Source organism: Sipha flava, unplaced genomic scaffold, assembly GCF_003268045.1.
Source record: "Sipha flava isolate LNK unplaced genomic scaffold, YSA_version1 73_pilon_pilon, whole genome shotgun sequence".
Lineage (NCBI taxonomy): Eukaryota > Metazoa > Arthropoda > Insecta > Hemiptera > Aphididae > Sipha > Sipha flava.
The window spans coordinates 3,877,212-3,892,824 of NW_020273613.1; the positions used below are offsets into that span (position 1 = coordinate 3,877,212).

The following is a 15,613-nucleotide window of genomic DNA, read 5'->3' on the forward strand; positions in this document are numbered from 1 at the left end:
TAAAAACAAAGTTATGTCCTACTAGTTAAAATGTTTGTTCACAAATATATATAATATATATATATGTAAAAAAAAAAAAAGAACATACACAAAGAAGAAAATAAAATGCAAAAGTTACCACGTTCCAATATTTACAAGATTGTGGAAGAGTTCACTTAAACGATACAAAATATAAATAATAGTAATAAATTATGTTAAGTATTGACAATTATAAAAAAAAAAAAAAAATAATGTACAGTCGCAAGTGGAATGTGCAACTGGTATAAACGAAATATTTGCATTAATTATTGATTATTATTACACATAGAATAATTAAAGAAATTAAACAATATTAATTGCAAAAAATAAAGTTTAATATCGGCTGCCAGTTTGTTAAGTCTTGCGAAATTGTTGAGTAAAAAAATTATTATCATTTCAGATACATTACATTTTTAAATATACAATGTATAACACTTGTAGTATAATTATTAGTCGTTAAATTAATTTATGAAGGTTTTTCTTATATAAAAATGTAACACGACTTCTATAATCTACAAAGCCATTTAGCAACTTTTTACTTGTGTAAAATTGGATATTGCTCACTTACCAGTCAGTTGTCAAAATATTATTTTATAATTATACACTAACACTGCCTCGTCATAAGTAAATAACTAATTTTTTTAACATTTTCATTTATTTAATTATTAATATTATTAATTAATTTTAATTATCTTCTCACTAATCTGTGCACCTGTGAAGTCTCTTATCTGAAAAAATAAATAATAGTTTAATTTTTTTTAACAATCAGTGGAAAGTAATAAATTATTTTTCAAATCTTTATGTACACAGCCAATATATTTTTGTAACACAATGACAATACATAACAATTTAAACAACTTAACTCTTTATTAATAAGACTAATTTATTACAAATATTAATACAAAATTACTGTTTTTAAAATTTGAAAACACATATGAAATGGATTTTCCTAATCATTATCTTATAATTAAAGAGCGGATTTAATCGATATTGCAATTTTTTATTGATACCCAGTAAATCAAATCTAATCAAATATATATATGAGTCAGATTAACTATAGTCTTCCTATTTAATTTAATTATGCAATTTTTTACAATTATTTGTATTTTGTATACTTCACGTGATAAAATATACAAATTATTATTTCCAAAGTGATTTTACAAAAAAAAATATAACTACGACGTAAATTTTTTTAAGTAGTTAAATGCAGTTTAGGATTTTTAAAATTATATTTATCTGAATTATCCACAAAACTCACAAGTTTAGAAGAATAAAATAGTCAATTACTTAATAGTATAAACATAATTAGTATAAGTATTAAATCAATAAATAAATAAATACTAAACAAATACTAACTAAATAAAAAAAATTTAGTATAAATATTTCTATAAATATTCCTGGTCTCAATGGAAAACTAGTTAAAGATAAATTAAAATATGTATTAGAAAAAAATGAAAGATATAAAACTATACTCTGAAATACTGACAGGAAATCAAAATGTTTATTTAGATATAACACCCAATTTTTTAAACTATTTTTAAATATGCATTGATAACAAGTATTGACATTGAACGTACTTTTTCATTATATAAACATATTTTAAGTAACAGACGATACAATTTTCAAGAACACAATTTAGAGATGTATATAATTAAAGAAAATACTTGTATAAATGATAAGGTTATTTTTTTTTAAACATTATTATTTTCAATTTAGATAATTTTTTAAATTGTACAAAAATATAGTCATAAGCTTTATTTCTGTTACAAATAAATATTACTAAAACATTTATTTAATATTTAAATACATTTTTTTCATAAATTAATACAAAAAAATATTTAACAGTTTAAAATTATAAAATTATTTTATAGTTAAATAAAAAGCAGTTCCATTTGAAATTAAATTAACCAAACAATAAATTATGTATAATTTAATTTGTATATGAGTAAAGGTTTAGATTAAAAAAAAATTAATGGTTTTAATCTTTACCTATACAAATTCATTATAGTTTTGTTTTAAACAATTAGCGTTACATAATAATAAATTATTATTAAACTGGAACCTATACAAAAATTATAAAATAGTTATTCATAAATTCATATTTTCTTAATATCATATAAATATAAAATAATCTTTTTAGTACTTAGTAAATACAATGTAAAATATTAAATAAATTATGCTTAATAATGCTATAAAATAAAAATTTGCACACCATGAATGTTAATTAAATTATTTAAGCAGACTCAATGAAATATTAAAATGGTAAACAATACCTTTAAGTAAAAATATATTGTCAGATTAATGTATGAATCAGTGTAAATCATAAATGATGACAGTGTTGTTATTGAAAATGTAAAAATACAACATATTTTATTGTGTTTCATTAAAATAATAAATTAGAATAATTGATTCTTAAATTATGATAATACACATTAAAATTCAATTCCTAATTGAAATAAAATTTAGAATGTTAATAATATTTTAACAAGAATACCCGTATACCTTTAAGTTACCAAAGTAAAAATAAGTGTTCATAAATAGGCACAAATAGCATCTACATTTAGATGAATTTAAATAAATTATGAACAATATATACAATTCAAAGTGTTTTTAATGTATGTAATTATTTTCAGATAAGAAAATTTACAGTTTTAGGAGGACTTAGCTCTCAACAGTTTAAATATATGATGCATAAAATCAGTGGTTCCTACAATTTTTTGGATCACGCATCCCAAAAACAAAAAAATTTAATTGCACCTCCCATGAATAATAAAACAACATATTTTTATTTAAAATAAAACAAACTATTGTTAATCTAAAAATAAAAATATGATAGTGTAATATATATTATAAATATTTGCCTTGCCTAATAAGTGTTTGTGTGTCCCAAAGGCAGTGAGACTCACTGTTTGAAAACTGCTGCCCTATATAATGACATAAATTATCTTATATGTAAAGATTATTGGAACATCAGAAATAATAAATATGTAATTTTTGATTAAAAAAAAAAGTATTAACATTTATAACAGTTATAACAGTTGGACCATTTGTTATATAATATTATGAATACAATGGTTGAAGTTAATTACTTTAATTTGTAGTTAAATTGTTTTAATTAAAAATAGGAGAATGTAAAAACTAGGGTCATCACTTAATACATTTTCTTTGATATTGTACTTTTAATTTTAAGATCTATAACAGTTATGGGCAACTCAAAGTTACTAGTGAATCAATTTTTAGAAAATTAAAATCTAGCGGACCAGAACATAAAAAATAAAATAAAGATCATTCAGAATATGAATTTTAATTAGCATTTATATACACGGTAATAATAAATTTAATAAATTTACCTACACGATAGCACGATAGGAATGATAAGAAGAAACTAAATAGTTCGATACGAATAGCTATACAAAAAACTATACTTATACATACATATGACATTTAGACATTTAACAATGTTTAATACTATATAACAATTATTATATCAATAAGTAAGAGTATAGACGATAAACTTTAAAATTGTATGATGTAATTTAAAAATATAGCACGAGCCAAATAAAAAAAGCTTGCAGGCCGCCAGTTATCCACCCTGACATATAAAACATATTAACAATGTATAATTTAATATTAATTGTAAATTAATAATTTAACTATAAAATAATAAATACTATATAATAAACACTGTAAGGTAAAAAACAGGTCAATAGTTAATTTCTTGTGAATTATATTACTTTAGTGAAAGCCGGTTGTAAGATTAACTTAAGAACCAACATATAAGAGTATATTAGTTGTTTTTTTTTTTCTTTACTATTGATTATTGCAGTGTGCTTGTACTCATACTTATATTAGAACCACATTGGTGATATACAGTACTCCTCAACACTTCTAGAAGAGCCTTTGGAACGTCTTTTTAAAAATTATATAGAAAATGACTGTATTTTCTAACAATTTTTTTGAGAAATTAGAAGGGTTCTTAATTAAAATTTAATTCTTATAACAGATTTTCTTTTAATGATTTTGAATACTTCTGGACTGTTCAGGGAGATTCTTAAAAGCAACTGAACATTTTAAGTTAGTCTTATAGGTCTTATACTCTAATAAGTGGCACCCACATTTTTTTCATTTAATGTTCTTTTATTTAATTTGTAAAATATACAATCAATCATAAATTAATTATTCACATAAATAATGGCATTTCACCTAGAATACCAAATGTTTGTTTATACATTAAAATAATTACTGGCATGTTTATAAAAACATTAATAAAGAATCTTTAGATAAAAGGTACGAGAACAAATTAATTCTAAAAGGCAAATAATCTATGATATTTTTTTAATAAATATTTGTGTAAAAATAATATATTGTTAATTTTCAGAATAATTAATAACGGTAATAGTAATTAAACTCTTAGCTGTAAGCTTTACCTTATTTTTCCTAATATTTTGAATTTGCTATGAGCTGGAAAAAGGAGGTATCGGTAAATCTGCTAGTAGAGAAGCAGGATCTAAGATATTGGCCATGTGGGATTGTGACAATCTTTCCAATGATCGAACATCCATATCAACAGCCTCTAAAGCTCGTTCTAATTCTTCTGTTTCTTCACGAGATGGTACATACTGACCATTTTTATCAACTTTACAGAAAAAAAAATATACAATTATATAAAATTATAAATCAACATAAATAATTATGCCAAATTATTCATAGTAACTTACTAGTAAAGAGATCATTGAAAGCATCTACGGGTATTTGACTGAAAACACTTGTTATATCATCGTGATCTTCAAGTAACCGCGATGCATGACTTCCTAAATCAACTGTATCTAAGCCAGCAAGTACTTCATCACCAACTTCAACCTCACTGTTTATAATATTGCCACCAACTATAAAAACAATTTATTGTTAATATTTAAGACTAAAATTTAATATTTTAATGAATTATTTCAATTGTATAAGTTTACAATGAAATAAAATGTTACCAGGGTGAAGATAAATATCAGGATTAGCTACAGATGAATAAAGTGATGTAACATCACAATTTATATTTTGTGGCAACTCGTTCGTACAAGTAATTGGCTCAATAGTATTAGGTTGAATTGCCTCTGTGTATGGTGGGGGTTCAAGAGGGTGTTTAGGCAGTTGTTTTTTCTTTTTATTGCGTTTTGATAGTTTGTTAAATGGCGCATTTTTAGGCCTTTTGCGAGGTTTTGACTTAGTAGCAGGTATTTCTTCGGCCTACAATTAATTGTATAAATAATAGATATAGATATATTAGTGATCTGTATTTTTTATCTCCACTCACTTGAATTACTGTTTCTTTTGAGTATAAATGTTCAAAGCATAAAGGTTGCACATTACAAACATTAAATACAGCATTTGTACACCGACCTTGATTAGTTCGAGCAGAACAATGTTCAAAAAGGAGTTGATCAACGTTCCTTAGAATATGTCTAAAACAATGACGCGTACATGGAATAGCAGGGTATGGACATATTTCCAAACAGCATTTCTGTTGTACCGTAACTATACCATCGTTTCTATAAAGAAAAAATAAATAATTACTAACATTGTTAAACTGGTTTATAAAATTATGATAAGTTAATGTAACAATTCAATGATAGATAATTTAGGCATATGTAAAAATATAAAAAATAAGAAAATATACACATTAAATATAACTGTAATACAAATGACTAACCTCTTGAGTTTAGATTTAGAACTAGATTCTGGACAAATTAAATTGTTAATTAAAACAGTATCATGCCTTGCAGCGTCTGTCAATGCCAATACTAAATCAGGTGATGGTGAGTTATCAGGAAGATTAGATAGTTGATGAAACCTTCGTCGAAGTATTGATCGCAAATTTTTAACTTTGGCATCTCGATCAGTAGGTTCAATTCGATCGGAAGGTAACCAGAATCGTTGATATGGAGCATCCTCAAACTCCAAATTTAATGGGTTATCAGTGTCCTCATCAGATGATAGTAAATCTATAAAATAAAAAATTCAAACAAACAAATTTATACTGAAACAATAGTTTTAAAACATAAATTATTAAAAAAAAAAATTGTTTGTTTATATATATTACCAAAATGATAAAGATCTTCTCTTAACTTGGCTTCTTTTTCAAATTCCTTTAGTATCCTTTGCAATGTTTCATGTCGGGTGCCACAATCTTTTTGCCAATTAGTCAACTTGGCATACTTTCTTTTAGGTGGAATAGTAATTACATTACAACTTAACTGATTCTTATCATTAATACAAGAAGGATCTATTTTATCAGGTATTTTATTCACACTCAAACCATTTTTTTCAGCCTTATTTTTATTTCGTTTTTTGGCTGTAATTTTTTTGGGTGTAACTTCAGTCATGGTAGGCAAACGATCTTCAACTTTTTCTTGGACATCAATTGAAGGTAGTGTTGGAGATGTACTACTGTACACGAGCTCTTTAAACATCTTCACATCTTCTTTAAGATTCTGTTTATTAACCGCAGAATCTAAAGACATGTTTTCTTCTGATTCACTAATAATCTGCCTAATGACTTGGTTTTTAGTTTTTAGATTCATTTTAGATGATTTAAGCGAAGGTGTTTTATTAGATTTCGGAGAAGTAATCAGCCGATTCTTCAATACAGTTTCAATTTTTTCCTTTTTACACCCCTTGCGGTCTTTTTTTGTCGTACGTCCAGGCAACTGAACATGTCCATTACATTTGACTCCACCGTCAAATGGACCCATAGAAAACATGTCCCGGGAAAATACATTCTGCATTGCTTTCACGATTTGGTTATTTTACCTGGTTACCGCATTCCGTTGTCTGTGAACAAACAATACAATTAATGTGACGACTAGCTCATTGTCACACGGTAGACCGTACGAAACAATGGGATGTGTGCTTGAACAATAGAATGATGGAGCCGATGGTGGTGAATGATCGATGTACAGGGCAGTCAGTCGGTTGAACACGAACATGAGAAAGAATTTAGAAAAAAGGAAATGCACGAGGCAGAAGTGCAAGTGCAACACACAGTGATAAGGTTTTGTCCGCGGATTCAAAAACGATGTGCCTGAACCAGGACCGACGGACAGCTACTGTGCCAACGGATGGCGAAAAGCGCGTGACGCCGTACTCACCACCAATTATGATTTAGTCGACGGTCGAACGTAGTCGGCATAGAAATACGATATCCGCAGCGCACACGGATCCCGTTCACTGTACATCAACTGTCGGCGCGATCACCACTTTCAGCAGTCGGTGCTCGGCGGTGCCCGGACGATGCTCAACATCGGTTGAGGGCGATGGTGTGCCGTTGCGTGTCACTGGCCGACGTTATTGACGGTTAAAGCGGAACTGCAACGCTGGACGGAATCCGCGATTTTTTGTGACCGAAAATTGTGTACATGTATGCATATATATTATTTATATGTAAAAATATATACATATATTGTAATATCAACTATCAAGTTAACATTTGTAATTTATTATTTTTATTTTTTTATCAGCGCGAAAAATTGATACGGAAAAACGTAAACAAAGCGCGTTATCAGCGTGGCGTACGAATACGGTCGGCCACTGTGTTCGGGTCTACGGTGCGCCCCGTAGGGCTTTACGACCGGACCGCGCTCGCAGTTGGTGGCACTGTCTCCTTGACCGAACTCGTCCGGCGCCCGCGGGGTAACTACTCGCTTGGGACCGTGAGCACAAGGACGTGAATCCTTACGTATGTGATTCGTTGTCCCCCCCCTATCATCCGTCCAAGAATATAAAGGATTTCGTGGGGCTCATCGTCCGGCCGCTCAATTTCGAATTATTTTCAAACGTTCTCCAGACGTTGTACCCCTAAAACAGATACGATGCATCCGACCGCCTCAACGAACTACCGTCCGGCTGTTCACAGTTCGAAAAACTTAACGGTTGTTTGGTGAACGATTTACTACATGCTCGATGTTATTAATAAAGACTTTTACGTGTGCTCGAATATTAAATTAAAGCCGTTGAGTTTCATGAGTAAGATTAGTGGCTTTTAACGATTTAGGTATACCTTTCAACGTTAATAGGAAATTAATGAACTTCCCAACAACTAATTCTCATATAGTATATCAATGAAAAAGTGTTATACCTTAAGGGATCAATGTACGAGTTCATGTGTAAAATGTATATTTATTCCAGTTCAGTTATTTTTTAAATGAAAAATTATGGCTGTGAAATAATAACTAAAGTGCATACATTTAGTGGTTTTTTTTTCCAATTCATAACTCTACCAAAATAAATTGTGTGTACAATAAAAGCAAAAATAAATACATTGACATGAGGTTTTAATCAAGGGAAAATTGTTGTATACCAAATAGTTCGTTTCACACCTAAGAGGGTTTTAAAGTAGTAAGAACTAATAAAAATGTGCTGTCAGTAAAATAATAATTTGGTTTGGTCAAATACAGTACATGTGGATGATATTCATTACACATTTTAGATAAAATATATTCTTTTCTCATTACTAATATAGGTAATTTACATACTTGATGTTTATATAAGTTGGAAACTAATCTTAAATTTTTTTTTAAAACTACTACATATCATTAAAACATTACTATGAGAATTAATTCTTAGACTAAATAAAAATAATTAATTCACTAGATAATGAATAATTAGTCAAAACTTCTTAAATAATTTGTCTTATTTTTTTTAAAAAGAAAAATATGAAAATATTATTAATGAGATTAATAAATTATTTATTTCAAATACACTTCATATACTAAAAATGTTATTCGTCTAATTAAACTTGGCTAGGGGTGATAGTATAGATAATATGCCAATTTTTAATGAGAGATAAAAGAAAAGACACTATTAAAGATATTTTTACAAAAACTTTGTAATTTTAAATTGATTAACTACAGTAGTCTTGATATTCTAACATATATAGAACCATTGTACTAGATCAGTGCTTCTCAACCTAGGGATAGTGGTTATATAATTGGTGGGCTGTGAAATATTCATTAAATTTAACTCTTGAAACCGAATTTAATGAAAAAGAACTTACATTTTGGTTAAGACAACAACAAGAGTATCCTGTAATTACGAAAGCAGTTATACTTATATTAATACCTTTCACATGGACATATCTTTGTGAAACAGCATTTTCACAAATTCAAATTATAAAAAAGCATAGATCATGAATTTCACAAGTCTTTAGAAGCAAACTTCTGTATTTCAGTTTCAAATATCACATCTGACATAAATATTTGATGTGAAAATGTTATGTAAGCCTAACCATCACATTAATAATTATAAATTTTTTTTTATACAAATATAAGATTACATTTCAAAAACATATTGAAAAACATCTTCTTTACATTTTAATAATTTATTTGTGTGAATTAGTGCATGGAAATTTAGTATATAATTAACAATAAGTAATTAATGATTATGATTGAGGGGAGCCTTAACAGTTTTAAATTAAATTTAAGGGACCCTATAGCAAAAAAGGTTGAGAAACACTGTACTAGATTATCAAAAAAAAATAAATAGATATTTAAACAGATATAGGATAAAAATTAAAATCCATTTTCAATACAATTGATATCAAGTATTAATACACAAATTATAAAACATGAATGTATGACAAAATGTTCCAAAAAACATGTATAAATAGATAATTAAAAATTAAGTTATAGTTAGATTACTAATAGAACGAGATTATCAAGACTTTACTGTATACTTACTAATTTGAAAACTATTTTTATTTTAAACTTGTCTAAGATATGATTATAAATTCGTCTTCAAAGGAATCCAGATATTTCATTTAAACACACTACAAACTTCAACTTTCCAATACACAATTGTTTACAGAAGTTAACATTAATGAAATGTGTATTCTAAGTTATTTTTATTAAACAATAAATGCATATATATATTATCTTTATCAAAAAGGTTTCAATGAATAAAAAAATAATAATTTGAGTAAAAATTAAATTTTTTTTTATGGTTTTATTATTCAACGCATATATTGTACATTAAAATACGGGAGCCTGGATCTTAGTAAGCTTTCTTCCTGAAAGAACAACCTGAAACATAAAATTATAATTAATGAAAATGACTATTCTATAAGATAAATAACAATATATGTAATAAACGGTAAACTTAGAACTTAAATAAGTATTAAAAAATAATTATGTAAATATAAATAAAATAGAGAAACAATTATTTGAAATTATTCAGCTTTCAGTCGAAAGATTATCTAATGTATAATTTGATACATAAATTGTTAATAAGATCATTTGCATAAGTATTAACAGTTAATACTTACATACAAAATGATTATTTTTATAAAAAGCACCACATTATTTGAATAAATTAATGATATTTCAAATTATATTAATTTTTAAAGATTGACTATTTTCAGATTTTTTAAATTTAATTTCAAACAATTTGTTTAAGTATGTATATATTAAAATGAATAGATTCAACTAATGAATAATGCAACATTAGATATAGTATATTACTTAATGTCTATAAAAATATTACTTCATCGCTAAAAATTATGAATACCATTGTCAATTAATAATAAATATATAATAAAACATTTATTTATCGATAACTAGCTATATGGCCAAGAAAGTTCTGATAAACTTAGTTATGATTTATTTGTTAATTACGGCTTATTCAGATATTGAAAAGCTGATTATTTTAGTTTTTTTCTTATGTGTCAAATAACTCATACTATCTATAGTAATATTAGATTGAAAAACTGGCTTTAATAAAAAAAAAAAAAAAAGTGTCAATTGTATGTAGAATACACCAAATTTTAATTAATAAAACAGATAAAAAACAAATTTTCATTCATTATATCAAAATCTTTCTCCTAGGTATTCTCATTTTAGATGTTTAAAAATACAAATTCTTTATTATAAAAATGACATTAGAAAGCTATGACTTTAAAAGTTTGTTTGAAGATAGTAAAGTATTTCATTCATGAGAATTATAATTTAAACATAAATTCTTTTATCAACTAAAAAAAATATTTTTACTAAGAAATGTTTGTATAAAATGTAAATTAATAAATATCTTTGAATTCATAAATACTATGATAACAACAACCATGTCTTATTGAAATTAATTTATGGTAAAATACAACCTAATATTAAAAAATAATATTCATATTCCAATCATAACGAACATCAACTAAGAAATTCTTAAAAAATAGTTATTTAAAGAAAAATTTCAAAATTTTGAAAACTATTATGTAGACAGAAACTTTTGAATATATATTAGAATAATAATAATTATTATAACAAGACTTATAAAATCAATAATTTACAACTCAAATGAGTGAAAGTTATTATTTTTGTAATAGATGTTTCAAATAACTCAAAAAAAGTAACAAGCATGATAAACATAATAAGCATAAGCATGATGAACATCAATCAAAATTAGATAACAAATTGAACATAAAAAATATATATAATTTACCAAATAAAATAATTAATTTATGATTAAAAAATTTAACATTAATAAAATGCTTTATATATGACTAAGAATTAGGTAGAAGTTAGAATAAATTTTTGAAATTAAATTCACCATACTCCGGTCAATAAAATATTACTAACTTGAAAAATATACCTATACATAGATGAATAGTTTAGGTAAATAATGTCATAAACTAATGATTAAGAAAATTAGATTACCTTCAGTTAATCTAGCTCGTCCTCCTGTGGGCTGACATAAAATTGTGGAACATCCGGTACATATTACTACGCTTTGAGCGTGACTGAATACAGTTGTAATTTTATAACATCCAGGGCATTTAACATCCATAAAGAAAGAATTTGGGTGTTGGACAAGTCGCTTTAACTTGTGTTTCCTACGCTCTTCAATAGCAGTAGGATGAAGCAAGTCTTTAGCTAACTATATGTAGAAAAGAAATACAATATTTTAGTAATTTACTAACTTCTTTGCATAACTTATGATAAATACTTACAGGCATTTTGTCTTTCTAATTCGACGAAACAACACGAATTCAAGAGTTTGTACCTAAAACAGTACAAGATATTGATGTTATGTAGGAAATTCAAAATACACTTAATTAAATTTTGACAATCACAATACGATTTTTCACACAAACAGATTCAAACACAGATCTTAAGTACGAGCAGTAGTTGTACAAACAGTACGACATTCAAGAAATTAATAAAACAGTTTGAAAACCACGGCGTCAAAACACTCATAACCTAAAGAACTGTCTCGCACAGACGTGGTTCATGATAAGCTGGGACTCGTTTAATTTTGAACAGAACAACGTCACGGTGGGATAGCACGTCGAACGGCATCGCTTGTTAGCCCGTAGCCCCAGCTTGAATTTAGAAAACAAATCAAATTTCACTTACCAGTGGCCAAAAAAATTGGTCTTGAAGCACGTTTTCATGTGTGGACAGACCGAAACGTTAACAGAGAGAGAATGATGGTGAGGACGGAACAGTCGACGCCGAGTATCATGGAATAACAAACCACGGCGAGACTACCGTCTGAAAAGAATAAATGTTGTCACGCATACGCCACTGTGCACGCACGTTTTCCGGCGGCATTTTAATTTTTTGCGTTAGGATTTACGGTTTATCCGTAGTTGTACTTTGACTACAACTATAAATACTTTTATTTTACTGTTAATTATACATTGTCGTTCGACTTAAATCCTCATATCTCGTCGTTGACACTAAGCCATACACACGATAATATGACGTTCACACACAGTCTTCTCGAAGTTAACGATTAGTTCATAATACCACGAAAACCGGAGTGGTTTGTTGATTTTTTCAAATGAAGGTTCAAAAATAAACAGTCCCGAACGCAAGAGGGAGGGGGTTAGAGATTCAACCCTCTCCCCTGAAATAGCAAACAATTCATGCTCAAGGATCATTTTCATGAAAAGTCATTACTCATTATTAAGTATTATTGTGTATTAAAATCGTTTTAGTAAATAATCATTATTTCCAAAAGTATTAAATTAAATAATAATTTTTGTGATGGAACAGTTTTATCTGTAATTGAGTCAATAGTTTTATTAATTTCAATACGTTTAACAGTAATTAATTTTACATTCATAGAAATATTATACAGACGAAAATGGTTTTTTTTATTATTCACAAAATATTTTTAAATGTGTATAGATTACATCGTTTGAGTCAAAAGTAAACGATTGTCACTTCAAACATATCGTTAACCATCCTCAACAATTTACCGGTTTACGTGGAGAAATGAAACATAATATTTTTTAAATCAAGACAATTTGATTATGATTATGCTTTAAACAATATTAACTTAACATAAAGATTTTTGATGTTTTTAACATATTTGTATTATGAATTTAGCAACTGGAAGAGTTGATTCATTCCAGTTGATTTCTTTATCACATATCATGTATCAGATTTTTCTATTCGTTAAGGCAAACAAGCTCTTTGTTGTAGAATAACTTCCACGTTGAGTGAAAATTCATATTTCGAGAGAAGGATACGAAAACGTAGCTGGACAAAAAAGAAAGAATAGAGTCAAAGAAATGTTAAGGTAGGTAATGTTAATGTGAGCTTTTATTTTCCAAGGAGAAAGTATAACCCTACCTCAATAACGACCGCAAATAGGATATCGATCCAATATGCGACCTACAAATGTTACTCGACCTATCGACAAGATTGTGTTGATCTACATGTTTCATTACCGCGGTTAATGTCGTTATGGGCATTTTATTCTATTTATGGGAATATTATTTATGTATTTTGGGACCATAAAACTCTTACAAATTATTAAAAATGAAGTAAAACTTGAACGATGATTTAAAGTGACCAATGGGGAGCGTACTCATCATTAAATCATCATGAACATATTCATCAAACAGTTAACCATTTAGAATTTTTATTGACCCGGAAACAGGAGCACACACTCAACAAATTGAAAGCTTATGGAGAGTTAAAATATCCAAATATAATATTAAAAAGAATGGGACCTCTCCTTTACTAGATAGACAACTCTAAGAAGAGTGGTGAAGATCGAATCAAACTTTTTGATCGATATAAAAAAGACATTTTATAACAATACATTTATTGACGACACTGAGAAGAGGAATGAAAAAAGGTTAGTTAAAATTATTTGTATTCTATATTTATGACGTAGTCGCGTATTGGACCGTAAATCAGGGTATAGGTCGCATATTGGACCATAACTGCAAATAGTGCTGTTGATTGTCATCGTCCTGTATTTTATGTGATTGGTAAATATTAATATTTTTAATCAATAACCCATTTATTTTTACATATTAATACGTCAATTAAATAGATAATTAACAAATTGCATTGGAAATCACAACATTGTAATAATGTAATATTTAATATGTAATCATAATGTTTTAAAGAGTGTGAACAAATACCAACATTTAAAAAAAATTTTTGCGAGTAAATACATCTGTTTTCTTAACTTGTATAATATACAATGTGTATATATATTTTTAATTTTAAATTCATTTCAAGTCTAAATTGCGTAACACTGTAGCAATATGGAACAGTTTTTAAACACATGTTCACTGTGTAGTATCCTTAAATATATCAGGCGTATTTATTAATTTATTATTTAAGGCTGTTGAAGCATAGCATGTTTTAAGGAGTAATATTTAGGCATTTTATATGATTAGTACATTTGGACTGTGTCGTGTGAGTAGTAAATGGACATTAGTGTGTGTATTCCGTTATCGCGTTGCCGCGCCCATCGATTACGAATTCTTGGAACTACGATAGTAATCAAAATTTACATTGTACAATATTTTATCATTTATTAACACCTACACATGTAATGATATTTCAAATAATTCTAGTTGAACACTTGAAAATTAAGCACAAATTATTAATAATTCTTGCGTAATTTATTTAATTTAAATAATAAAATATATAAATTAAATAATAAAAAAGATATATTTTATGCATTGGAGTTATAAACCATTTCTAATGGGCAATTCACGGTCATATCTTGAATTAATTATTTCTAGTATCAAATTATTCATATAGAATGATGTTAATTGGGACTCCATGGAATTGGCCCAAAAGTCATCGTCTCCCAATATTTTTTCAAATAAAAATACCTATATTTGTGAAAATAATTATAATTATAAATATTATTTTAAAATGTATAAAAAAACTAGAAATTGAATTTATCTTTTTGAGTCCAAATACAAAAATAACAATAATCTCTCTGTGCATATGTAATGCACCTTGAACTCGATAATAATAATTTGCATTTGTTTTTAAATGTAAATCATTATTTTTTAATTCATAATAAATTATTATATTGTTATCTTTTGTTTTTTTTTGGAGACACATTTTTGGCACTTGGACATTTTATTTCTACTAATCCTCTACTAATCCATCATCTCCGATGTGTCCATCTGGTTAGGCAGCTAAGTAAAATTTTTCAATATCTACCATCAATCCAGATGGTTCAATATTGACATCCAATATATTTGCCAACTGTTCTTTTGCTACTTCTTCATGTTCAACAATTTAGTAATTTAGTTGATAGATTTCCTTGAAATTTTCTGTACAATATCGTTTCTATA

General features: G+C 27.1%; 2 protein-coding genes across 3 annotated transcripts; both read right to left on the minus strand.

Annotated features, from left to right (window-relative positions):
- Window positions 1-41: 41 nt before the first annotated feature.
- LOC112692319 (INO80 complex subunit D-like) lies at window positions 42-7,508 on the minus strand. 2 transcript variants are annotated; one of them, XM_025566947.1, is made up of 8 exons: window positions 7,158-7,508; window positions 6,110-6,840; window positions 5,720-6,011; window positions 5,324-5,558; window positions 5,001-5,256; window positions 4,737-4,904; window positions 4,446-4,654; window positions 42-746 (listed from the first exon to the last, which is right to left on the minus strand). In XM_025566947.1, the coding sequence occupies exons 2-7, from the start codon at window positions 6,792-6,794 to the stop codon at window positions 4,473-4,475; spliced, it is 1,818 nt and encodes a 605-aa protein (XP_025422732.1). In that variant the 5' UTR covers window positions 6,795-6,840; window positions 7,158-7,508; the 3' UTR covers window positions 42-746; window positions 4,446-4,472. The 2 variants fall into 2 exon arrangements, with proteins under 2 accessions (XP_025422732.1, XP_025422733.1); XM_025566948.1 differs by lacking the exon at window positions 7,158-7,508 and adding an exon at window positions 6,901-7,151.
- A 2,474-nt stretch (window positions 7,509-9,982) lies between these two features.
- Window positions 9,983-12,514, minus strand: LOC112692352 (40S ribosomal protein S27). The gene is made up of 4 exons (XM_025566998.1): window positions 12,405-12,514; window positions 11,999-12,051; window positions 11,706-11,925; window positions 9,983-10,085 (listed from the first exon to the last, which is right to left on the minus strand). The coding sequence occupies exons 2-4, from the start codon at window positions 12,002-12,004 to the stop codon at window positions 10,057-10,059; spliced, it is 255 nt and encodes an 84-aa protein (XP_025422783.1). The 5' UTR covers window positions 12,005-12,051; window positions 12,405-12,514; the 3' UTR covers window positions 9,983-10,056.
- Window positions 12,515-15,613: the final 3,099 nt, after the last annotated feature.

Excerpts from the sequence above, each read along its gene's own strand:
- LOC112692319 (XM_025566947.1), bottom strand. The coding sequence starts at position 6,794 with ATGCAGAATGTATTTTCCCGGGACATGTTTTCTATGGGTCCATTTGAC. Across the intron at positions 6,012-6,109 it reads AGAAGATCTTTATCATTTTG|ATTTACTATCATCTGATGAG; the intron begins GTAATATATATA and ends TTTATTTTATAG. Across the intron at positions 4,655-4,736 it reads TTTCAATGATCTCTTTACTA|TTGATAAAAATGGTCAGTAT; the intron begins GTAAGTTACTAT and ends TTTTCTGTAAAG.
- LOC112692352 (XM_025566998.1), bottom strand. Across the intron at positions 10,086-11,705 it reads ACGAGCTAGATTAACTGAAG|GTTGTTCTTTCAGGAAGAAA; the intron begins GTAATCTAATTT and ends TTTATGTTTCAG.